The 26,390-nt window shown below is 47.0% G+C and overlaps 1 protein-coding gene across 1 annotated transcript in view; it reads right to left on the bottom strand.

The window, feature by feature from the left end:
* The window catches only part of LOC111838545 (uncharacterized), a 50,330-nt gene that overhangs the window by 11,572 nt on the left and 12,368 nt on the right, over positions 1 to 26,390 (bottom strand). The window contains exons 2-17 of the mRNA XM_023801614.2: positions 7,085 to 7,303; positions 6,851 to 6,867; positions 6,700 to 6,732; positions 6,568 to 6,600; positions 6,040 to 6,093; positions 5,130 to 5,222; positions 4,857 to 4,940; positions 4,714 to 4,758; positions 4,578 to 4,631; positions 4,375 to 4,428; positions 4,195 to 4,248; positions 4,041 to 4,094; positions 3,666 to 3,719; positions 3,364 to 3,408; positions 3,061 to 3,114; positions 2,864 to 2,908 (exon numbers count right to left, since the gene is read on the bottom strand). Of these exons, the coding sequence (XP_023657382.2) occupies positions 2,864 to 2,908; positions 3,061 to 3,114; positions 3,364 to 3,408; positions 3,666 to 3,719; positions 4,041 to 4,094; positions 4,195 to 4,248; positions 4,375 to 4,428; positions 4,578 to 4,631; positions 4,714 to 4,758; positions 4,857 to 4,940; positions 5,130 to 5,222; positions 6,040 to 6,093; positions 6,568 to 6,600; positions 6,700 to 6,732; positions 6,851 to 6,867; positions 7,085 to 7,303 (992 nt within the window). The remainder of the gene's footprint in view (positions 1 to 2,863; positions 2,909 to 3,060; positions 3,115 to 3,363; positions 3,409 to 3,665; positions 3,720 to 4,040; positions 4,095 to 4,194; positions 4,249 to 4,374; positions 4,429 to 4,577; positions 4,632 to 4,713; positions 4,759 to 4,856; positions 4,941 to 5,129; positions 5,223 to 6,039; positions 6,094 to 6,567; positions 6,601 to 6,699; positions 6,733 to 6,850; positions 6,868 to 7,084; positions 7,304 to 26,390) is intronic.

Here is a 26,390-nt window from a genome sequence, read left to right as displayed (position 1 = left end):
CTGACCTTTGGCATTGGCACGAGTGACCGATGATTTAGCTATAGCAGCCCAACCATGAATATTGACCCCGTGGAGATGAACAATTTAGTGGAAACAGGAGAGTCGATGTGCGCATTTAATTCTACATTGAGTTGGGTAGCTGTGATTTAATGTTTTTTTAATACAATCCAGGTTAATACTCGAATATCCCTTTCAGACAGCTTCCTCTTGCATCCACAGTTACTTCTGTTGGATGTGGGCCGTCCTTTGTGGTGCTATGCCAACATTACCCTCGATACCATGGCTCTTGATACACTCCAAAGACTTGCTATCCTCGTTTCAGATGCGCCAGTGAGACCAACAATTTGTTCTCTTTTCAGTTCTGAGATGTCTCGCATTATGTTGTGTGGATTAAAAATATTATGTACAGCTGTGCTATTGCTCTGCTAATTGAACCTTCGCACTGCGGTCTTACTGGTGGAAAGTGCAGTCAGTGAAGATTGGCCTCCCGACCGTGCATTTCTAATATAGGTGTGAAGCCTCAAACATTATTGGCCTGTCTTTCAGTTTCATTGTCCAGCCCCTGTATGTATAGATTGTAGGGCTGTCAAAATTAACGGGTTAACGCGGATTAATCCATCATCATGATTAATCTGATAAAAAATTTTAACGCAATTAACCCATCTGCAGCGCAGAATGACTCAAAATCCCTGAAATGTCTTTGTTAACCCATATCGGGCAGTTTTGGTGCGTTCCATTTGTCCTCGGAACTCGTATTCCGAGTCGGATTCCGAGTTTTTGAAGCCGGAAGTAACGACATGCGTGCTCCCGTTTCTCAGAGATTCAAGAAATCTCGGAGCAGCACAGAGGATCCCGAGTTCAGAATCCAAGATGGCTGCGCCCTTTATCAACAGAAGGGAAAGTTGTAGTTTTATACTGTTTAAGCACCACTTCTCATTTGTGGCTCATTAAATCGGTCGCACACACTATACCGTTCATCTTATCTGTGGACGTGTTGCTATGGAGTTTTATACATAAAGCACCGGCGTAATGTGTTATCAAGTGATATTGCTAACAATTGCTAACAAATTAACCGGGCTAGAATTGTATTTCATGAGTAGTCTGATTATTTGTCGGATTTACGGAAGTTCGGGCTAATTGTAAGTGAACAAAGATAAAGGCCATTTAAACTGAGGTATCTTAAATCCGACAAGTTGTCCGGCTAAGCAAAAAATCTTGCTTTTTCATATGAGTCTATGGTATTGCTACTTCTGTGGCAAATGGAACGCATCCGATTCGGTTTTCCCGAGTTTTTAGCAGATGTGACGTAATATCGGAATCCAAAAATCGGATATCGAGGCAAATGGAATGCGCGAATATTCCCTTTTTTCTTGAGTCTGTTTGCTCATGCAGAATGAAATGTGATTAATATAGATTAAAAATGAATTACATTTAATCGTGATTAATCAAAATTAATCCACAGCAACCCTGTGATTAATCTGATTAAAAATTTTAATCGTTTGACAGCACTAATAGATTGTAATGTTAAACTCCAGATAGTTATGTATTTGCTATATATTGTGGTTTATATACTATATATACATTATACATACACTATACACTCACCTTAAGGATTATTAGGAACACCATACTAATACGGTGTTTGACCCACTTTCGCCTTCAGAACTGCCTTAATTCTACGTGGCATTGATTCAACAAGGTGCAAAAAGCATTCTTTAGAAATGTTGGCCCATATTGATAGGATAGCATCTTGCAGTTGATGGAGATTTGTGGGATGCACATCCAGGGCACGAAGCTCCCGTTCCACCACATCCCAAAGATGCTCTATTGGGTTGAGATCTGGTGACTGTGGGGGCCATTTTAGTACAGTGAACTCATTGTCATGTTCAAGAAACCAATTTGAAATGATTCGAGCTTTGTGACATGGTGCATTGTCCTGCTGGAAGTAGCCATCAGAGGATGGGTACATGGTGGTCATAAAGGGATGGAAACAATGCTCAGGTAGGCCGTGGCATTTAAATGATGCCCAATTGGCACTAAGGGGCCTAAAGTGTGCCAAAAAACATCCTCCACACCATTACACCACCACCACCAGCCTGCACAGTGGTAACAAGGCATGATGGATCCATGTTCTCATTCTGTTTACGCCAAATTCTGACTTTTTGTGCCATTTGAATGTCTCAACAGAAATCGAGACTCATCAGACAGGGCAACATTTTTCCAGTATTCAACTGTCCAATTTTGGTGAGCTCGTGCAAATTGTAACCTCTTTTTCCTATTTGTAGTGGAGATGAGTGGTACCCGGTGGGGTCTTCTGCTGTTGTAGCCCATCCTCCTCAAGGTTGTGCGTGTTGTGGCTTCACAAATGCTTTGCTGCATTCCTCGGTTGTAACGAGTGGTTATTTCAGTCAAAGTTGCTCTTCTATCAGCTTGAATCAGTCGGCCCATTCTCCTCTGACCTCTAGCATCAACAAGGCATTTTCGCCCACAGGATTGCCGCATACTGGATGTTTTTCCCTTTGCACACCATTCTTTGTAAACCCTAGAAATGGTTGTGCGTGAAAATCCCAGTAACTGAGCAGATTGTGAAATACTCAGACCGGCCCGTCTGGCACCAACAACCATGCCACGCTCAAAATTGCTTAAATCACCTTTCTTTCCCATTCTGACATTCAGCTTGGAGTTCAGCAGATTGTCTTGACCAGGACCACACCCCTAAATGCATTGAAGCAACTGCCATGTGATTGGTTGATTAGATAATTGCATTAATGAGAAATTCAACAGGTGTTCCTAATAATCCTTTAGGTGAGTGTATATACATTAGGTTGTGTAGTTGCTGTTTGTTCTATAAGCTCTTCCTTACCATTGGTCCTGATTTGCCAATGTTTCCAGGTGGACCACGCATTCCCTTAAATGAGAAAGACATTAGATGAAGGCTTGTGACTTTAATTGACTGTTCATTAATGTCTAAAGCCTCCCCACTGTGGTGATAACCAACTGATAAACAGCCTTGACCATGAGAAGGTTATCACAGCCAGGTATACACTTGCTCATCCTTACCGTGGTCCCCATCGGGCCGATGCGGCCCCTCTCTCCTGGCATTCCTCTTGGGCCCTGTCGTGTGCAGTGGGCATGTTTGCATTAAAAATGGAAGGTTTAAGTGGATAATCATGTCATTTCAGACTCTTCTACTGCTTTGTGTACCCATGTTTAATATAATTACCCCAAGTTTTTAGCTTTTATTGAGCTTTGCAGCTGCTCTTGTCTGCTCTGCTCATTCCAGTTTCTTATTCTTATATTATAAATTCAAAAGCCTGTTTTCACACCTTTCTGATTGTGTGAACACAGGTGTTTCCAACTGACCTGAGGCCCAGGAGCTCCCATAAGGCCAGGAGGGCCTGATTCACCCTGAGGAGAGAGAAAGGTAGTTAGCGCAGAGTCGGGCTGTCACATCTGGGTTTCCATCAGACACATACATATGGGTCTAAATATACTCTAAAGTGACTGGAAATCTCAGCTACAAGGGAAAGACAAAATACAGTGAGTAGCCTATGCAAAGATATAAACAAATATACAAAAATTGAGTATGTAACTGTTTCGGATACATTTTAGCCAGGCGAAAGTATTGCATGTAATTCTGGTGACACTAATTTGCCAGCTTTTACCTTTGATCCAACTGCCCCGATTTCTCCCTTGGGTCCCATAGGTCCCTGGTGTCCCTGTAACATATGTGTGGCAGTTAATATGTATCCCAGGAAACAAACTGACAAACAATGTAAGCATCATATCATCTCCATTTATTACAGAACTTATCACTAAAACAATGCTGTTGACAGGCTGTTACATAAAACAAGCAGCTCTGCTTACTGGAAGAGAATCTCTGAAGAAATTCAGAGAGATTCAGACAGCTTTTTGTGGCTTGGAGGTCTGTTTAATGTCTGCTTTTACAATACATGGTGGTTTTAGAGTTTGTTCTTGCTTACAAGCTGCCTTGAGCCTAGCATTTCCTAGTCACTAAGGATGTTTGTGAGTGTACTCACCCGGTGACCTTTCAGCCCTGGAACTCCTGGCATTCCTGGAAAGCCTCTTGCTCCCTTGATCATGAAATGTTCACAAAGCATGTTAGTCCTCCAGCTGGTCAGAGCTCTGTGGTTCTGTCACGTACAGAAATGTACTCCGCAGTCCCGTTCTTACCATAGAACCGGGGAATCCCACTTCTCCTGTATTCCCTGGTTTCCCAGCTTCTCCCTGATGAGAGATGAGAGAATGAGTGTTATTCAGATCACCCTCAGTGTAGGTGTTCTTACAGCAAACAGTGTTTCACAGTGAAACAGTGATAATGAAATGCAGAACTGGTGAAGGATGTTCACTTACATCTTCCCCTGGTTTGCCGGGGGGACCATCTGGCCCACGTACCCCTGCTGGACCCTGCCATACACAAGCGTAAGATTAGGATTGGGAGGAACAGGAAATAAATGCTCCTGTGAAAGGCAAATGAGCTGCAGAACTGGAGCTCTGTATTTTTGTGAGCTCTGGCTTTCTGTGAACAGTGTGTATGTGTGAGGTCTGGGTCTCACCATTAGTCCCGGGTCCCCAAGATCACCGGGTGGCCCCTGTGTTCCTTGAGGGCCCTAAGACAAGGGAGCAGAACATTTCATGGTAGAAAATCACATCTAGTTATTTTGAGAATTTGTCAGCTGCTTTCTGACTTACAGGTGGTCCAGCTGGCCCAGGAGGACCTCTCGCTCCAGCTTCACCCTGAAATGAAGACAGGCTGTCACAGAGTGCAGTACTCAGGGAGACTTGTCAATGGTGCCCCGCCAAGCTCCTGTAGGGCGGCACTACCCTCTGCTTACCCTCATTCCAGGCATCATCCCGACTTGGCCTGCTAGTCCAGACTTCTCATCGAAGCCAGTGGCCATGTGAGAAGCCAGATGCCCCTGAAATGTGAGGAAGAATCTGGTGTTACAGTGTGTAAAATGCAGGATTGAAATAACGGCTGCACTCAGCCCTGTTTGAGTGAGATCTCCAGCATCTTGTTTTAAATAAACCTCAGCACTGAAGCAAAAGGCTGCTTCTACCCAGGATATGTCTTGGGGTAACAGGACATCGTGGGTGTTAGCATTTACCCCTGGGTGAGCTGGATGTCCAGGAGGTCCGGGCTCTCCTGGCTGTCCCGGAACACCTGGTTCACCGTCATACCCTGGTGGACCTCTTGGGCCCTAAAAATAGATTTCGGATTTCTTATTCTATGCACAAATACATTGAAACAGCCCCAGCTTGCTGGTACAGTTAGTCTTTAATTAAAGCCATGAATGATTCCAGAGTATCCCTGGTCCATCACAGTTCATCACATATTCTTATCTAAGGATTCGTCAGCATGCTAGTGACTGACTGAATTATGCTCTGCAAAAATACTTTGGTACCTGTTTCCTGGTGTGTCCTGTATTTCCTATTTCAGTTTGAGTCCTTGATAATTTATTTTTAGAAGTGGTAAAATATTTTATATGAAACCACCATTTTGGCCTCATCTATTTTCCAGAATTCACTTCCTCAAATACAGCGACGCTCTAATGGCAATGATTATCCACAGTCAACTGCAATGGCAAGATATCTTTTCCATGCACCGTTTTGTATAGATGATGTAGTGATATACTGTTACACACTCTTGTCAAGTGCCTTGGGGCAACTCTGTTGTAAAAGGTACTACATAAAATTTTTATTGAATTGAGTAAATTCTTCTGTATAATTCTTCCCATGTATATTATATATGAAGTCATTTTTTCTCCAGGTAATTGTTACTTATGGGTCTTCAGCTCATTTGTGGCCTTGCAGAGTCACTTAGGAATACATGATGTCATCAAAGAATAGTTCTCAGATTCACTCATGATGATTGATCATGGTTCTCTGATTCACTTGGAGGAGTTAGAGGGTGGATCTCAGACTGACACATGGGGGGATAGAGGGTGGTTCTCGCAGAGGTTAGAGCATAGTTCTCTGATTCACTCTCGGGGCTTAGAGCATGGTTCTGAGACTTACCGGTCGTCCTTTGCTGCCATGCTCCCCTCTCTGCCCTGGTGATCCCGGAGGTCCCTATTTCAGGTAGACAAAGACTCTGAATGAGTCTGTCATCCAAGCAGGGAAGCTCACACAGCAAAATTGATGTTAATGTTAATTATTGTTTATTTTTTAATGTGCCAATAAATGTGCCTCATTGACAAACTCCAATGTGCTAAACATTTAGAATCATTCTTATTCAAAATGTGAAGTGCTGCAGAATAATGGGTTTCACACTGAAGCCTTACTGCCATCTAGTGCTAGGAAGTGAAATTTACTGTCCATAAGGGCACTGGAACAAAAATATTCATCAGCTGACAAAACAAACCAGGCTCAAAAAGTCCAAATACAGGCTCTGTTTACCATACGTAACCTGAAACATATCCTGTGAAATGTGAAGCAGTACAAAAATGAAAGATAAAAAATAATGTGTAAAGTTGCTAAACAACTAAATGTCTGGTAAAAATAACACATAATGCATAGAGGTGAAGGATGTTACCCCGGACTTACCATCAGGCCTGGGCGACCTCTGATACCTGTCACCTGAGAGAGAAGTTCCCATCAGTCAGCTTTAACATGAAATATACATGCAGCAGCAATGCATTCTGGGAAATGCAGTGGTAACTGCAGGAGGGCTCTTACCACTGGTACGTCTCCAGGTTCACCCTTCTGACCCTAAAAATATAGGTTTTAAAGTTGTTTATTGAGGTGTATGCTTTACTATAAAGTTTTTTTTTTTTCTTTTTGTGGCCAGACTTGGCACTTGGGCATCATGGTGAGATGTTTAGCTTACCTTGTAGATCCTGCTATCTGAAAAACATGAGAAGCAGATAATCAGCTTTCCTACACACCGAATGCTATGTCCACATACACCCTCAACAGATGTCTGCTTCAGTCTGCTTTTCTCTCTGTCCTTGTTCTCTTCTTCATACCACAGAGCCTCCTTTACATACACTGAACATGCTCTTTCATGTGGTAATGCTCTGCAGGTCTGGGTTCGATCTGTGTGGACCTTTTAGACACCCACCGGGTCTGTGGCCCCCTGTGTCACCGCCACCACCCTGGCACACGGGACAGCACTCGCCCGGGGGGATGGACATGCTGTCACAGCCGATCAGCTCCTCGCAGTGGATCTCATCGCAGAGGATGGCCCCACTGTCGCACACACAGATCCGGCATGGCTCTGGCTTCCATATGTCTGTGTTGGCATAGTTCTTCCCATTCTCTGTACAGCCAAGGTCATCCCCTGTGGATGTCACAAGTGAAAGGTTAATCTCAATTTACTGTAATCTTTTTTTTTTTTTCGAAAAAGCTTAAAATGTACACGGAACCCTCGTGCCCAGCTGACCAGTCAGCCAGCTCACAGTGAGGACAGACAGACAATCCCACTCTGTGTTTTGGGCTAATGGAGTTTTAACTCTTGTATAGTCCTTGGTCATTATGAGCTTTTATGTGCCTTTCATTCTCATCCTCACTTTTACAAGTCCCAAGGATACTGATGTAACATATTTGAAAAACTGCCTCACTGCCTCTGCACCATGTTCGCTCCTTTTGTTTTTATAGCCATAAAAAAAACATGTACTCTGGTTCTTCACAAAGAGCATGTACATATAAATGATGCCCCTTCATAGGCATGAGGCCAGGTGGTCAGATCTCCCAGCCTTGTTTTACAGCGGACCGAGTAAAATGTTCCAGCCTCAGCACTGCCGCAAGGCCTCACTTTAATGGTGAGAGAAGGAAGGCTCTGGAAAAAGTAGTGCTGCTTTCCACAGAGCCACTGGTTGTCAGACATTCAGTAATTTCCTTCGTTTATCCGTCCCTCAAATGTCTGACTCACAGCGGCCTAAGCTGGATGTCTCCCAAATGACTCAACGAATCCGTCTCACTTGAAGCTATTGCAGATTCTCAGAGGTGGTATTCTGTTCTGGCATCTGCTTAAGATCCAAGCACATGAAGGGAATGTCTGGATTTTTTAAATTTATATTCAAATATTTAAAATATTAAAAAAAGAAAATATTAACCCAGTAATCTCACTTCAGAGAGCTTGCTTTCACAAACTGACAAAAAAACAGGAGAACTAAAAAAGTATAATGAAGTATAAATAGGGTGTTTGTTTGGTGTCCTGGTGGTGTCTCGCACCTCCTGTGTTGGGGCTTTGAATCCCACCTTCACTCTGTGCAGAGTTTGTATGTTCTCTCCATGTCCTGCGAGTTCCCCTCTACAGTCTGAAGACACCATTATGTTAACTGGTGTCTTTAATTTGCTCAGAGAATGTGTTTAGTTTTGGGACAGGGCCCTATCCAGGGCATTCCCTAGCGATGTGTTTCCTCAGACTATGGACTATGTATGGATGGGCTGCTGCCTTTAATGGTTTTCAAAAATGAACACCAGGTGGCGATAGTTTAACAAATGGAAAACTTAAACACTGGAGTTAATGTGATGTAAAGTTCTCCTGGCTTTAAAAACTAAATTTTTTTTTTATCAATTACACTGCAAAACCAATGTCTCATAAGTGTGCTTATAAATACCGTAATTGTAAACTCTGACTTTGAGCTATTAGCTGTGTATAATTTTCTGCAATGGTTTAACAGCTGTATTTCTATTAAAGTGATTTATGTATTTAGATGAGAGTTAGAGCAATGAAGTATTGTGTGACGTCTGCCTCTGGTCAGCGGGTTTTGGACTCGCCCTGTCTTTATAAAATATCCCTTTGGCTGTGTCTTAGTGTGGGCTCACAGAAATACCACAGTTAGGGCTGAGGGCTTCAGCTTTCACACCAAGCCCTGGCCGGAGCTTGGGCTGCTGCCGGTGCTTGTCCGGAGCTGGGCTGAAGCTCACATTGGTCCCACCAAATACTGTCTGGCATTATACTGCACTTTGTGCCGAAAGGGTAGAACGATGATGCCAGCATGTACGTGTTGCTGTGGGAGGGGTTTCATAAGCAAAGACAAAAAATGGAGGACTGTGATACAGTTTTATGTGGGACAATGTTCAGGCAAAATCCCTGAGGCAGCCAGCTGAGCTGCCTTTGTGTGACAGGACGCCCAACTGAGGAGCCTTACATATTGGGGGCCCCAAGTTGCACTCTGACAGAGCTGCCACTTTGAGATAGAATCAAAGGACTTTGCTGATCAGTATCAGATGCGTGACTGTAGCTGTTAGTCAGGCTTAGTTTAAACTTTAGAACTTTGTGTTTGTGACAAATTTATTTCACTGGAAGTGAAGATTTACAATAGCCACAGCAAAGTAGGACCCAGCTTTCCAAATGGACAAGGAATAAACATTACGATTCAGACCAAGCAGAAGCAGGGAATGTAGATTGCTAATATTTTTCTCTTTCATCTGTCATTCCAAACTGCAACTACTAAGATGATTCAGGCCTGAGTGAAGCTCTGTACTTCCCATGGTGTACAGAACAGCCTGTAATGAGTGAAATGAAAGCGTTCACTGCTCCCTGTTAGCTAATGCATTGCACATGTTGTACTTTTTGCTAACCTTGTATATAGACCCCCAGCCCACCCCTAGCAGGCTAATCATGATGACTTTGTGAGGTATGCCCCATGATGGAGAAGACCCAGATGACGATTTTCCACTGGGTTTCACCACTACACCCATCCTACCCCCACATCTGTGACTCTGTGTTCAGTGAACTTTGGGAACACAGAAATATTCTGAATGATTACAGACATGGAAAATGGGAACAACTGAGGTATATCAGCCAGCTGAGCTGCCTTTGTGTGACAGGACGCCCAACTGAGGAGCCTTACATATTGGGGGCCCCAAGTTGCATTCTGACACTAAGCATGGAAACGTAACAGGCACTGAACATGGAAAGGTAGCAAACACTGAACACGGAATCATTATGGACACTGAGCAGGAAAATGTAATGCAGGGGTCTCAAACACCAGTCCTGGGGGGCTGGAGCCCTACACAGTTTTTGGTTCACCCTCATTTAACACACCTGATTCAACTCCTTGTGCTAATTACCACACAGCTCTTGAGCTGAATTATTTGGGGTAGAAGAACTAAGCTACACAGAGCTCCGGCCCTCCAGGACTGGAGTTTGAGACCCCTGATGTAATGGATACTGAGCACAGAAACGTCACAGACAATGGGCCCAGAAATGTAACAGACACCAAGCCGAGAAATGTAATGGACACTGAGCACAGAAACATCATGAACATTGAGCATGGAAATGTAACAGACACTAAGCAGAGACACATAACAGACACTGTACTGTACTGCACAGAAACGTAATGGATACAAAGCACAGAAACGTAATGGACACTGAGAAAAGAAATGTCATGGACAATGGGCATGGAAAAGTAACAGACACTGAGCACAGAAAGGTAGCAGATATTGAGCGTGGTAATGTAACAGACACTGAGCACAGAAACATTATGGACACTGAGTAGAGAAACGTAACAGACACTGAGCACAAAATCATAATGGACATTTAGCATAGAAACATAAACACCGAGCATGGAAATATCTTGGACACTGAACACAGAAACGTAACAGACGCTGAACATGGAAACATAATAGACACTGAGTATGGAAATGTAACAGAGACGTGATGTGAATGATGAACGTGAAATGTGTTTCAGCTTGTTCAGATACTGAACACATTGTGAAATATTGCAGACATATGTGGGATCTTGCAGACAAAGAGTTGTGTGCAGAATTACTTTTGTGTTTCCAACCTCCCCCAAAAACCATTGAGTATATTAAAGCTGTTTCTGGAAAACTGATCAGGGAAAGCCCTTGGCAGCACAAACAAACTTCATGGAAAGTGTGAGCAAGATTAGATTTTCTTGACTAAAACAGATGTCTTTTTTCCTACATACAAAGTTCTGTATTAGTTATCCATATGGAGAGCAGTTTGTAAAGGTGCTAAACATTTTTGTACTTGCCACTTTTTCAACATTTAGTGCAATTTTATAGCATTAAGCTAGAAGTCAATGGTGTTGTGGATCATCAGATTTTTTTGCTGTGTAGATTATTTTCAAAATTGTTTATCATATGTAAATATAAATGGTATGTCTATATATAAATGTTAATATAAGTGTTAAATATAAATCTTAAATGTAGACTCCAAATGTTGAGAACATGTGCAAATTCCCCAAGTCTATCTGCATATAAATGGGCGGTAACGACGAAAGCACGCTAAGTCAAAATGGTCTGGCTGCGGAACGTGCACTCTCAGCCAGCGGCACGCTCAGCCACAACAGGAAGTTCAACCGGGGAATCGTTTCCTATTTGCTAAGTTAATGCTAATAAAATGTAAAAATGGTACGTTTTCGAGTTACAGTCTTGCCAATTAAGAATTAACGATACGAAATATTCGTAATCATGTTAACATGCGCATATTTATGTTGTTTGGCTGGCTTTTGCTGGTTTTTAGCATCGTGGTCGTGGTAGCGTAGCGAAAGCACTGATGTTCAGACCCTGCTACTTTATTTTTTCCGCTGTTATTCCAAGGAAAAATTAATTGTGCAGCCATCATAACTCGCTAACGCGCATACACGCACACAATGCGCGTGTTCCATATTCTATATAACCACTGTTACATACATCGATATATGTACTACATACCGTGTTCCCCCGCTATATCGCGGTTCACCTATCGCGCTCCCGCTATTTTTCCCCGATGCATCACAGTTCTCTGCGATGTGTGTGTGTGTATATATATATATATATATATTACATGTTATGTCACTCATATCCTTAGCCCGACACCCACATATCATATGTGTTTACAAATTGCGTTTTAAGAAGTTTACATGTGGTATTTTAAGGCTTTTAATAAGTTTACATGAGAGGTATTTTAAGGCTTAAACTATATTAAATATTTATTTATATGGTCCTTCAATATCGCGGATTTTCATCTATCACTGACGGTCTGGAACGTAACTTAGGCAATAGGCGGGGGATCACTAATTATACACTCACCTAAAGGATTATTAGGAACACCTGTTCAATTTCTCATTCATGCAATTATCTAATCAACCAATCACATGGCAGTTGCTTCAATGCATTTAGGGGTGTGGTCCTGGTCAAGACAATCTCCTGAACTCCAAGCTGAATGTCAGAATGTGAAAGAAAGGTGAGTTAAGCAATTCTGAGCGTGGCATGGTTGTTAGTGCCAGAGGGGCCGGTCTGAGTATTTCACAATCTGCTGTTACTGGGATTTTCACGCACAACCATTTCTAGGGTTTACAAAGAATGGTGTGCAAAGGGAAAAACATCCAGTATGCGGCAGTCCTGTGGGCGAAAATGCCTTGTTGATGCTTGAGGTCAGAGGAGAATGGGCTGATTCAAGCTGATAGAAGAGCAACTTTGACTGAAATAAACACTCGTTACAACCGAGGTATGCAGCAAAGCATTTGTGAAGCCACAACACGCACAACCTTGAGGCGGATGGGCTACAACAGCAGAAGACCCCACCGGGTACCACTCATCTCCACTACAAATAGGAAAAAGAGGCTACAATTTGCACGAGCTCACCAAAATTGGACAGTTGAAGACTGGAAAAATGTTGCCTGGTCTGATGAGTCTCGATTTCTGTTGAGACATTCAAATGGAAGAGTCAGAATTTGGCGTAAACAGAATGAGAACATGGATCCATCATGCCTTGTTACCACTGTGCAGGCTGGTGGTGGTGGTGTAATGGTGTGGGGGATATTTTCTTGGCACACTTTAGGCCCCTTAGTGCCAATTGGGCATCGTTTAAATGCCACGGCCTACCTGAGCATTGTTTCTGACCATGTCCATCCCTTTATGACCACCATGTACCCATCCTCTGATGGCTACTTCCAGCAGGATAATGCACCATGTCACAAAGCTCGAATCATTTCAAATTGGTTTCTTGAACATGACAATGAGTTCACTGTACTACAATGGCCCCCACAGTCACCAGATCTCAACCCAATAGAGCATCTTTGGGATGTGGTGGAACGGGAGCTTCGTGCCCTGGATGTGCATCCCACAAATCTCCATCAACTGCAAGATGCTATCCTATCAATATGGGCCAACATTTGTAAAGAATGCTTTCAGCACCTTGTTGAATCAATGCCATGTAGAATTAAGGCAGTTCTGAAGGCGAAAGGGGGTCAAACACCGTATTAGTATGGTGTTACTAATAATCCTTTAGGTGAGTATATATATATATATATATATATATATATATATATATATATATATACATATATATATATATATATACATATATATATATATACACACACATATATGTATACACATATATATATATACACACACACATACATATATACACACACACATACAAACACACACCGCATGTGTGTGTGTGTATGTGTGTGTGAATAAAGAGTAAAATGGAATCAAAAAATAGTACAATTCTGTGTTATTAATAATCTTATATCAGAACTATAATACGTAATACATTTTAAATTTAAACTGCTTAAAAGCTGGATGGAAAAGAAACAAACATTGGACATGACATTAGGAATCAATTGTTTATTTTTTTCAGATAAGATATAGCAACCTAAAAAACTAAACCAAACGAACCAATAAAAACATTGTGATATAATATAAAACCTGCAACTGTGTCTGATTTTTAGCTGCACATTTACTGTGTCACGCCTTTCGGCGGAAAAGCAGCACAGACGCCGTGAGATCGGGTGGACGAGGGTTTTCTTAGGCTACGTTCACACTGCCAACCACATCGTTCAATTCCGAGTTTTTGCTCAGATCGGATTTGTCTATCTTGACGGTTCACATTCATAAGTACAAGTGACCTGTATCTGACTGTAATGTGAATGCATCGGCCCTCCGAAACGTCACGCATGCGCAAATTGATACATGCTGATTCCAGTCTTTTGCTTCTAAACTTTGAATTCAGGCTCTTTATTTTTCTTTGGCATTGTAGCCACGTTCGTGTCCGCGCTGTGCCATTTCTTTTTGCAATTATTTCAAATACTACTCTATTACGATAGGTTCCTTCCAGTTTAGCTTGAACAGATTAATTTCCCCAAATATCAATTAAATCCCCACCTACTCCATCCTTCCACTGACTGTTATCGCAGCTCTCCTCCATTTTTACCTTCCTGCGCTGCCGGTACAGGCTGATGTTAGCGCATGCGTATAAGCAAAAAGCCACATGAATTCCGATCTGAGCGTTCACATTCAGGTCACATTGCCGCGAATGGGATACATATCCGATTTACTACCACATATGAAAGTGGCACAAATCCGATTTGAAAAGATCAGTTCTGTTTCACTCAAGAAAGGCTGCCAGACGGCTAGCCCAGAGGGCTGGAATATAATCCGCGCATGCGCGAGTTCTGAGGTAGACCTATAACAAAACATTACTTACATGTGAGTGTGCACGTCACTGGATATAACTGTGAGCGCGGCACACGATCGTCCTCTTTTAATCCCTCACGCGATCTGATAAGGTAAGACTTGATCTCTGCTAGCGAGGTGCCTATTGACAGTCTGCTGTCTGAGAGCCGGTGACTGTTGTTACTCCTCTCCAGGCTATAGTTCGCTACTTTGATCGCACTACCTTATAAGTTAGCTATCGCCGCTTAGTAAGGTAAAGTTTATTCTCCCGTAACGGAGAATATTTTGCTCGGCTATTCGGTGCATACATGTCTCCCCGAACGGAGATCTAACGGTACTTTTATGCGTAAGTTGATTTATGTTTTTTATCGTTTTTGCATAGAAGGGAGAAAAGAGAAACCAGGAGCATTTTCTGGCTACGTCTCTTGAAATTGCTGCTGGCGTGTGCCCACGAAGTGACGGACACTGATCCGCCAACTTCAGGCAAGAAACACAGAAAGAGGAAACATGAGGCCTATGACGCTCTCGCCAATACAATGGCCTCTCTGGTGAAAGAGGTTTCATCTTTGGCATCTAGCCAGCAGTGGATGATGCAGCAACTCACTGAGCGACACACAGTCCCATCAGGGCACTCTGGTGAAGCATTTTCATCTCGGCAGCTGATTTCCCAGGCTGCTGATGATGACGCGGAGCTGCTATCAGTGATGGCATCTGGTAACCTGGATGGTGAATATATGGCCGACTTAGCAACATCTCCTCACCCTTCTGATCTGAGCTCAGGTCATGGCTCTTCCCTGCGGTCTGCTCCACCTGAGACATCTGGTGCTCTATCTGGGGACGAATTCCTTGCCCTGATGTGTAGGGCCACTAAACGTCTCCATGTAGATATGCCTACGGCAGCTGAAACCCAGCCTTCTTGGTTCGATAGGAAGAGAGAGGCAATGAATAAGCCATGTTCTCTCCCTGTTCTCCCAGACTTTGCTAGGGAAATGACATCTGTATGGGAGCACCCGGAGGTAGCTAACCCGCCTATGAGACAGTGGGCGCAGTTTGCCAACATCCAGGGAGCGGATGAGATAGGTTTTGGTGCTTATCCGGCCATGGATGACTCTAATGCTGCTCTCGTTCTCCCTCCCACAGCTCTTGTGGGGAAGGATCCTTCATGCCCGAATAAACAGTGTCGCGCCACTGATAAATGGTTAAAGAAAACGTTCTACAATACAGCCTTCGGAGCACGCCTCATGAACACAACATCCGTGCTCACGCTGTATCAAATGGAGCTCATTGATGACCTCTCTGCTGCTCCCGCTCAGGAAGTGGTAGAGGAGCTGAGAAAGGTATCTGAGATCCTGGTGCACCTCGCCAGGGGTGCGGCGCACTCCAGTGGAAGGTCTATTGCATCACTGTGGATGGCACGGAGACACCTGTGGCTGGCTCAGTCAAAGCTTCCTGAGCCGGACAGGAACACGCTCATGAGGCTGCCTCTTACCCCTGGTTCCACCTTTGGTCCTGGAGCGGTTGACATGCTTCGCCGGGCCAAAGAATCTAGGGAATCCAAGAGGGAATGGGAACAGTTGATGCCAAGGCCTCCGCCACTAAAACGCCAACGGCCAGGCTGGGGCTATGCACATAACCCCACAATGCCCTCTTCAAGAGGCCGTCCCAATATGCCGGTGAATGTGCAGAGACAACCTGTGCATGCCTCTGCTACGGTAAGCCGCCGCCCTGGGACTCTTGCTAGGCCTCGACAGCGTGGCAGCCACAGACCTCGCGCTGCTCATCCGACTGCTCCGCAGCCCTCTTCCTGACGTTCGAGGGGCTCATCCTCATGCCTTCTCCCACACTCAGATACTGGTGTGGGAAACGTGTTCTCCCAGCCCTTGGGTACTTTCAACAATAAAGTTTGGTTACCGGCTGCAGTTCAGGCGCCGTCCGCCCATGTTCAAGGGCACTTTGGTTTCTCAGCAGCCAGACCCAAAGCGGCAGCTGGCCCTCCGAGAGGAGATAAACACTCTGTTAATGAAAGGGGCAATAAGGGAGGTAAATCGCAGCGAACAGCTGAGTGGCTTTTATTCAAGCTATTTTCTGGTTCCGAAACGAGATGGTGGGTTTCGCCCAATACTGGACTGCGTTTCAAGATTTTATCACTGACGCAGATCCTTCGGTCAATCCAGGTAGGGGATTGTCATGGATAGCACTAGGGAACCCTCTTCGTCGTCTCAGCCACGCCCCTCCGGGGATCCCGGTCGATAGGGCTTCCCCGAGGTGTTTGCGTCCTGTCAACCAGTTGTTCTGGCCGTACCGGTTGCTCCCGTTTCTGACACTCTTCTCCCAGCTGTGTCTCGTTTTCCCCAGTTTCGGTGTTACTATATCAGGCAACTCGGCTCTCTGATCAGTGCGAGATCTTCATGGTTTGCCCTGAGTTCGAGCGTTTTTTCCGGTGTGTGTTTCCCTGTGTTCTGACCTCTGCTACGTTTTCTAGACTCCGAGTTTCTGCCTGCCCCCTTTCTGGACCGACGCCGATCGCCCGACCACTGCCTGGACCCTTGACTGTGTTTCTCGTCTTTGCCCCTTTCTGGACCGACGCCGATCGCCCGATCCCTGCCTGGATTTCCGACCGTGTTTTTCGCCTCTTCCCCGTCTGTACCGAAGCCGATCGACCTGCCTCCCCGCCTGAGTTTCAGCCACGCTCTCGGGCTTGGTTCTGGGAACTTCTGATCTTCCTACCAGAAGAAAATAATAAACGATCAGGACTTACAGCTTGCCGCGTCAGTGTCCGTCTTCTTGCTTCCACAACAGAAGATCTCGCCAGTAAGATTGACCCAGCGGATCACGATGGTGTCCAGCGCGTCACGGACGCTCTGGGAAAGCAGGGGATTCTCCTGGGACAGCATCAGGCCGAATTGACGTCGATCGGGGAATCCCTGGAGTCGTTCCACGCGGGCTTGACGGGATTAGCCTCCCAGGTCCAGCAGCTTCATTCCGGTGCTTTCGCCGCTTCAATAACTCGACCGACGAACGAGCCTCGCCTATCACCTCCCAGTCAGTACGATGGGGATCCGGGTTCATGCCGGTCCTTTTTGTCTCAATGCTCAATTGTGTTTGAACTGCAGCCCTCCACATTTCCGACCGAGCGCTCCAGGGTTGCTTATGTAATTACGCTGCTCACCGGACCGGCGAGGGAGTGGGGGACTGCAGCCTGGGATACCGGAGCTCCGTTCTGCTCCGGCTTCTCCTGCTTCGCGGAAGAGATGAGGCGCGTTTTCGATCGCTCCAAGTCCGGCAGAGAAGCAGCGCGTGAGTTAATGCAGCTTCGCCAAGGACGTCGCTCCGTCTCTGAGTATTCCATCCGTTTTCGCACCCTGGCTATGTCTTGCGGATGGGGACGGACCGCTCAGTTTGATGCGTTTTACCAGGGATTGTCCGAAGGCATTAAGGATGAGCTGGCCACTCGCGATCTTCCCGACCAGTTAGAGGATCTCATCGACTTGGCTCTCCGTGTAGATAACCGGCTGTCCCAACGCGAGAGAGAACGGCGGGACGGGGCACGTGTTTCTCGACCTGCGGAATCCACTGTTAGCCCCCTAGAGGCCATGCCCGAGCCTATGCAGGTTGACAGGGCTCGGTTGTCACCTGCCGAACGGCAGCGGCGTTTTTCCTCCCGGGCATGCCTGTATTGCGGGAAGATGGGACATTTCGTCGCGTCGTGTCCAGTAAAAGGACGCGCCCACCAGTAAGGAGGAGGGTACTGGTGGGCGTGGCTTCGGGTTTACCCTCTTCTCCCCAGCGCCCCATAGTGTCTGCTGTGCTGTCATGGGGGAGTCAGCAGCAGTCGTTAGCTGCTCTTATTGACTCCGGGGCAGAGGACAGTTTTATTGACGCCACCCTGGTTCAGCAGTGGAGGATACCTACAACACCTATTCAAGTACCCCTGGTGGCTCAATCCCTCACGGGACGAAGAATGGCAACGGTGACCCACGCTACTGTTCCGGTGAGTCTCCGTCTATCTGGCAACCATATTGAGAAGATTTCTCTGTTTATTATTGATACACCACAGGTTCCGTTAGTATTAGGTCACCCTTGGCTCCTCAGGCATAACCCTCAGATTGATTGGAGAAGGGGTTATATCACCGCCTGGGGTCCGACGTGCTATTCCCAGTGTCTACGTTCTGCCCGGTCACCTGTGGCGTCTACAGCTCCGGGGGAGACCCCGGACCTGTCTAAGATACCCGCAGAATACCAGGACCTTCAGGAGGTGTTTAGTAAGTCCCGGGCAGCGGCCCTTCCGCCTCATCGTCCTTTCGATTGTCCCATCGAGTTGCTTCCGGGTACTAGTCCCCCTAGGGGACGTCTATATTCCCTTTCTGCTCCTGAGAGGACAGCCATGGAGGAATACATAGGACAGTCCTTAGCAGCTGGCATAATTCGACCATCCTCATCACCCGCGGGGGCGGGTTTCTTTTTTGTTGGCAAGAAGGACGGTTCGCTCCGCCCTTGTATTGATTACAGGGGCTTGAATGAGATTACTGTTAAGAACCGTTACCCCCTGCCGTTGTTATCTTCTGTTCTGGATCAGTTACAGGGGGCACGGTTCTTCACGAAATTGGACTTGAGGAACGCCTACCATCTTATCAGGATCAGGGAGGGTGACGAGTGGAAGACAGCATTTAACACGCCCATTGGTCACTATGAGTATCTGGTGATGCCTTTTGGGCTTACTAATGCTCCTGCTGTGTTCCAGAACCTGGTCAACGAGGTCCTTCGGGATATGCTTAACCGCTTCGTGTTCGTGTACCTGGATGACATACTGATTTTTTCCCGGAATGAGAGGGATCATGTGCAGCATGTACGCGAGGTCCTGCAGAGGCTCCTTGTGAATGGTTTATTCGTGAAAGCTGAGAAGTGTGAGTTCCATCAACGCACCATCTCCTTTTTGGGTTTCATTCTTGCAGAGGGCACGGTCAGAATGGATTCCGCCAAGGTGAGGGCGGTCAGTCAATGGCCGCAGCCTCGCACACGGAAGGATCTGCAGCGTTTTTTAGGGTTCGCTAATTTTTACCGACGTTTTATCCAGGGTTATAGTATGGTAGCTGCTCCTCTCACGGCTCTCACGTCGTCCAAGGTTCCTTTCCAGTGGACTCCTGCTGCCCAAGACTCCTTCACTAACCTACGGAATACGTTTACATCTGCTCCCATTTTGCAGTTACCTGATCCGTCTCGCCAGTTCATCGTCGAGGTAGATGCCTCGGGTTCAGGAGTTGGGGCCATTTTATCCCAGCGCTCCGTTGAGGATAACAAGGTGCACCCCTGTGCCTTTTTTTCCCGTAAACTGTCGGCGGCCGAAAGAAATTACGACATCGGTAACCGTGAACTGCTGGCGGTGAAGCTGGCTCTGGAGGAATGGAGGCACTGGTTGGAGGGGACAACGGATCCGTTCCTGGTCTTGACCGACCATAAGAACCTCGCGTACTTACGCACCGCTAAACGCCTGAATGCCCGCCAGGCTAGGTGGTCTCTGTTTTTTGCTCGTTTTCACTTTCTGTTTTCATTTAGACCAGGAGCGAAGAACGGCAAGCCGGACGCACTTTCTCGTCAGTTCGAGGGGGAGACTCGTAATGACGACCCCGGTCCCATCCTGCCTCCCAGCCGTTTCATCGGAGCCGTAGCCTGGGGTATTGAGGAGGCCGTCCAGGCAGTCCAGCGATTCTTCCGTCCTCCTGCAGGGGGGCCTCCAAACAGGCTCTACGTACCCAAGTTTCTACGTTCTCGAACACTCCAGTGGGGACATGCGTCTCTCTTAGCTTGCCACCCAGGAGTTCGGGGAACTGTCGCCCTCCTTAAGCAACGTTTTTGGTGGCCCACAATGCTTCGGGACGTTCGGAGCTACATCGCTGCTTGCCAGGTTTGTGCGCGAAACAAGACTCCGTCCCGGTCCCCAGCTGGTCTATTGCAACCCCTACCTGTTCCTCGGCGACCCTGGTCACACATTGCTGTGGATTTCGTGACTGGCCTTCCTATATCAGCGGGGAACACAGGCGTTCTTACGGTGGTTGACCGATTCTCCAAGGCTGTTCACTTTATCCCCATCCCTAAACTCCCTTCTGCAAGTGAGACTGCTCTACTACTGGTCGACAATGTATTCAAGCTTCATGGCTTGCCTACTAACATTGTTTCCGACAGGGGTCCTCAGTTCGTGTCTCGTTTTTGGCAGGAGTTCTGCAAGTTACTCGGTGCCACCGCAAGCTTGTCTTCAGGTTTTCACCCTCAGACTAATGGTCAGACGGAACGTGCCAACCAGGATTTGGAGCGCATGTTGCGCTGTCTGGCTTCTGACTCTCCCAGTTCATGGAGTAGATACCTCTCTTGGATTGAATATGCACACAATTCCCTACCTGTGTCTGCTACAGGGTTGTCTCCTTTCCAGTGCTGCCTGGGATACCAGCCTCCTCTGTTTCCGGCCCTAGAAGAAGAGGTCACGGTACCTGCGGTGCATCGGTTCCTGCAACGCTGTCGTCGCACATGGCGCCTGGCCCGTTCTTCGTTGCTTCGATCCAGAGCACGGATGGAACGTTATGCGAATAAACGCCGGTCACGCGCACCTGTCTACCGGGTTGGGCAGAAGGTTTGGTTGAGCACCCGTTACCTACCTCTACACGTCCAGTCACGTAAGCTGGCCCCTCGTTTTGTTGGACCATTTCCAGTCTCTAAGGTGGTTAGTCCCTCAGTGTTGCGGTTGCAGCTTCCACGCTCCATGCGGCGCATCCATCCGGCTTTTCATGTGTCTCTGCTTCGACCTCATGCGACCAGTCCTCTGGCTTCCCCGAGTCTGCCTCCGCCCCCGCCCCGGTTGGTGGATGGAGGCGAGGTGTTCGCAGTCCGCCGTCTGTTGGATGCGCGCCGCAGGGGACGGGGTCTCCAGTACCTGGTGGACTGGGAGGGTTATGGCCCAGAGGAACGCTCCTGGGTGCCGGCCCGTTTTGTTCTTGATCCTTCGTTGATAGCGGACCTTCATTGTCGTCGTCCTGACCTCCCGTCTCGTCCGCCTGGAGGCGGTTGTCGGGGGGGGGGTACTGTCATGGTTGTCGGGGGGGGGGTACCTTTCTGGACCGACGCCGATCGCCCGATCCCTGCCTGGATTTCCGACCGTGTTTTTCGCCTCTTCCCCGTCTGTACCGAAGCCGATCGACCTGCCTCCCCGCCTGAGTTTCAGCCACGCTCTCGGGCTTGGTTCTGGGAACTTCTGATCTTCCTACCAGAAGAAAATAATAAACGATCAGGACTTACAGCTTGCCGCGTCAGTGTCCGTCTTCTTGCTTCCACAACAGGGGATTGGTTCACGAGCATAGACCTCAGAGATGCCTACTTTCACATCTCAGTCCACCCCGATCATCGACAATTTCTCCGGTTTGCGCTAAAGGACAGAGCCTTCGAATTCAATGTTCTTTCCTTTGGCCTGTCTCTATCGCCACACACTTTTACAAAGTGCATGGACGCAGCCTTGAGCCCGCTGCGCCAGCAGGGCATCAAGGTGCTCAATTATTTGGACGACTGGCTGATATGTTCGCCGTCGAGACAGCAAGCGGTGCTGGACACAGCGGTGGTGGTAGACCACTTACAGCAGTTGGGCCTGTCTCTCAATTTAGAGAAGGGCCAGCTGACTCCATCGCAACAAATCACCTTCCTTGGAGTAAAGCTGGACTCGGCTGCCATGTTAGCAGGTCTCTCAGACCAAAGAGTTGTCAGTCTACGGCATTGCCTCTCACAGTTCCTGGGACAGAGCAGTGTTCGGGCCTACCAGTGTCAAAGGCTTTTGGGCCTAATGGCTGCTGCTTCCCAGGTGGTGCGCCTTGGCCTTCTACACATGAGGCCAGTGCAGAAATGGTATCTGTCCAGGACGCTCCACCCTGTGTGGGACAGGAACAAATATGTCGCTCTAACACCTGTGTGCTTAAGAGCTCTCCGATGGTGGAACATGTCCCGGAATCTGTACACAGGTGTGCGGTTAGGCAGAATCTACTGCCGCGAAGTTCTGACCACAGACGCTTCCCTGTCAGGTTGGGGGGCGGTCTGGAATGGTGTGGGGGCCCGGGGAGTCTGGCATCCACCATGGGACACAGCCCATATCAATGTCCTCGAGCTGAGAACAATATATCTCGCTCTCCGTCATTTCTTACCAGTGCTTCAGAACAAGCATGTGCTAATTCGGACGGACAATATGTCAGCGATAGCTTACATAAATCGCCAGGGAGGTCTGAGGTCTCAGGCCTTGCACAGCATAGCCCGGGAACTCCTCCTTTGGGCAGACGCCCGTCTTTGCTCGGTCAGAGCAGTCCACTTGCCAGGCGCTCTGAATTCCGCAGCAGATCTGTTGTCAAGAGGCAAGCCACACCCAAGCGAATGGAGACTACACCCAGCCACAGTGTGTCTGATTTGGGCTCATTTTGGGAAGGCACACGTCGATCTTTTCGCCTCATGGGAGTCCACACACTGCCCGCTTTGGTTCTCCTTAAGCCAAGGAGACGCACCTCTAGGGGTGGACGCTCTGGCACACGATTGGCCCAAGGGTCTTCTGTATGCCTTCCCCTCCCTTTCCCTGATTCCAGCGGTGCTGGAGAAGACAAGGAAGGAGAACCTGGATGTTCTGTTGGTGGCTCCACACCGCCCTCAGGCGACTTAGTTTGCGGAAGTTCAGATTCTCCTTTCAGGCAAACCGTGGCAAATCCCACTGAGGGAGGATCTGTTGTCTCAAGCAGGGGGGGAGCTGTGGCACCCAACACCATCCGTTCTCAATCTGTGGGTTTGGCCGTTGAGAGGGACACTCTCCTCGCTCAAGGGTTATCCATCGCAGTAGTACAGACTTTGCAGTGCGCTAGGGCCCCGTCAACAAGGGCACTATATTCTTACAGATGGGAAGTTTTCAGGTCTTGGTGTGAACAGCGGCATGAGTGCCCCCGGTCCTGCCCCCTGAGTTCAGTTCTGGAGTTTTTGCAGGAACAGTTTGACCAGGGCAAGTCCCCTTCGACTTTGAAGGTCTTTCTCGCGGCGATATCAGCTTGCCATGGGAGGGTAGATGGAAAGGCACTCGGTGCTAACCCCTTGTCTATTCAGTTCATAAAAGGGGTTCAACGGCTTCGCCCCAGGAGGCTTCCCTCTGTGCCTGCATGGCAACTTCATGTTGTCCTTGATGCGCTGCTGAAGCCTCCATTTGAGCCCATTGCGGACATTGACCTCAAGTGGCTTTCTCAGAAGGTGGCTTTCTTGCTGACCATCACCTCGGCCAAGCGCGTTGGGGAGCTTCATGCACTGTCTGTGCATGCTGATTGCTTCCATGTGAACCCGGATGGAGCTGGCGTTGTGCTACGTCCTAACCCGACTTTCATGCCCAAGGTTCTTTCAGTGCGAAACCTGAATCAGGTGGTTGTTTTGGACCCTTTTCACCCTCCTCCCTTTGCGTCAGAGGAGGATCGAACACTTCATACTCTGTGTCCTGTGCGGGCTCTCCTCTGTTATGTTGATCGGACAAAAGGTTTCCGTTTGACAGATCAGCTCTTTGTCTGCCATGGTGCTGGCCAGAGGGGTAAGGCCCTTTCTAAGCAGAGGCTGTCATGCTGGGTAGTTGATACTATAAAGCAGGCTTACCAGCTTTCTGGTCTCCCATCTCCAGTGGCCACGGTTGCACACTCTACCCGTGGCATTGCTACTTCTTGGGCTCTCCTTAAGGGGGTCCCCTTGCAGGATATTTGCCAGGCAGCCTGTTGGTCCTCGCCTTTGACCTTTGCACGGTTTTACGACCTGAATGTGGTGTCTCCCTTGTCCTTCGGGAATGCTGTCTTGAGTTCCTGAGTTCAATCCTACGAAGTTTCCTCTGACTTCATGCAGTTAGCCAATTCAGTCTTGTTGGCATAATGTTTGTATTTCAATGAAAGTCTTGAAGGCACTTTGTGTATTGTGTCATTTGTACATCTGCTGAAATGATTGTCCTCCGCGACGTTGGGGTATACATATATTCCAGCCCTCTGGGCTAGCCGTCTGGCAGCCTTTCTTGAGTGAAACAGAACGTTGGGTTACGGATGTAACCTTGGTTCTGTGAGGGAAAGAAAGGCTGCCAGACTTTGTCGTCGCTCTGGACTTCGCGTTCAGGATTTTATGAGGACGATCGTGTGCCGCGCTCACAGTTATATCCAGTGACGTGCACACTCACATGTAAGTAATGTTTTGTTATAGGTCTACCTCAGAACTCGCGCATGCGCGGATTATATTCCAGCCCTCTGGGCTAGCCGTCTGGCAGCCTTTCTTTCCCTCACAGAACCAAGGTTACATCCGTAACCCAACGATTTGCATGCCCACACAGCCCTGAAAAGATCAGGGGCCTGTTTCACGAAGCAGGATTTCTTGCTTAACCGGATAACTTGTAAGATTTAAGGTTGTCTGGGCTAAATAGACTTTATTTTCATCCACTTACATTTGGCCCAGGCTACCTTCAATCCTACATGTTATCCAGCTAAGCAAGAAATCCTGCTTTGTGAAACAGGCCCCAGATCTGTGTCACATTAAGGTTAAAAATCCGATTTGAGTCACTTCCGCATGGCAGTGTGAACGTAGCCTTAGAAGGGAGACAAAACAGGAACATCGAAGAAATGCAAGACGGACGTCAATGACCGGACTAGTGAAAACATACCTAACGCAGACTTAAATACATTGGACTAATGAAAACAACTCGAAACAGCTGAGGACATCGGGATTCCATAGTAGGTTAACGAGGGGGCATGGCACACGGGAGGAGCGGACGAGCGGGGCATGACATACTGAACTTTTAATCAGATGTTTTAGATTTTCTAAGCAATTTTAATTTTTTTTTTCCATTTCGATTTTGCTTTTTTGTCTTGGTTTAACTTTTTAAAATCTGGTTTTTATAAGACACATTAAATAACCCCTGTGTATAATAATAAACTTGTCTTGCCTTGCCATAAGGAGAAACGTTCTCCTCAAGACCACACGAACAACTAAAAACTATATGCTGGGAACTAAGACATTCCCAAGATAACTCCATGAAAAGCTCTTTAAAAATAGAAATGTGTCTATTTTACAAGACTAACTGGCTAGTAGTTGCCTTAACTGAAAAAATTCACTCCAATCATCAGAGAAAACAATTACTAACGCATAAGGTGACCAGATAGGTGGACAGGGAGGACACTTCGGGTTTTACAAACTACTTTCAAGGCTCCTGTACTCACCCTAATAGTTAAGCTTTTCTTCTGCTTTGACTAGTTTGTTTCCTTGACTGAAAGACTCATCCATCCATCCATTATTCAACCCGCTTATCCTACTGGGTCGCGGGGAGTCCGGAGCCTATCCCGGAAGCAATAGGCTCGAGGCAGGGAACAACCCTGGATGGGGGGCCAGCCCATCGCAGGGCACACTCACACACCATTCACTCACACATGCACACCTATGGGCAATTTAGTAACGCCAATTAGCCTCAGCATGTTTTTGGACTGTGGGGGGGAAACCGGAGTACCCGGAGGAAACCCCACGACAACACGGGAAGAACAGTGCTGTGAAGCAACAGTGCTAACCACTAACACCACCATGTCGCTCCAAGACTCATCCAGCTGTTTCACATTAGCATTAGTGACACATGCATGATTATAGGAGACTGACCAATCAGCACACAGCAAGAACTCAGCACTCAAGTGAAATCCAGGTCCATTTAATTGAAATGGTAATTTACAATTCCTGTCCTAGCTCAGTGTCCTCCCTGACATGGATTATCTGGTCACCCTAAACTTACACCAACACACTATATCAAAACATTTACATTGCAATAATGTAAGGCATGAAATAAATAAACTTGTACCTATATAATTCAATAATACAAACAATAAAACTTAGCATACCGTTCACATTGGCCTCAAGAACTAAGTTAGCGCTTGATTCCCCTGCACTTCCTGTTGTGGTTGAGAGTGCGCGTTCTGCAGCCAGACCCTTTTGATTTACCACGCTTT

The sequence above is a fragment of the Paramormyrops kingsleyae genome, chromosome 1, assembly GCF_048594095.1.
Source record: "Paramormyrops kingsleyae isolate MSU_618 chromosome 1, PKINGS_0.4, whole genome shotgun sequence".
Lineage (NCBI taxonomy): Eukaryota > Metazoa > Chordata > Actinopteri > Osteoglossiformes > Mormyridae > Paramormyrops > Paramormyrops kingsleyae.
Note: the sequence above shows the minus strand (reverse complement) of the source record. Positions and strands in the feature narration are given on the sequence as shown.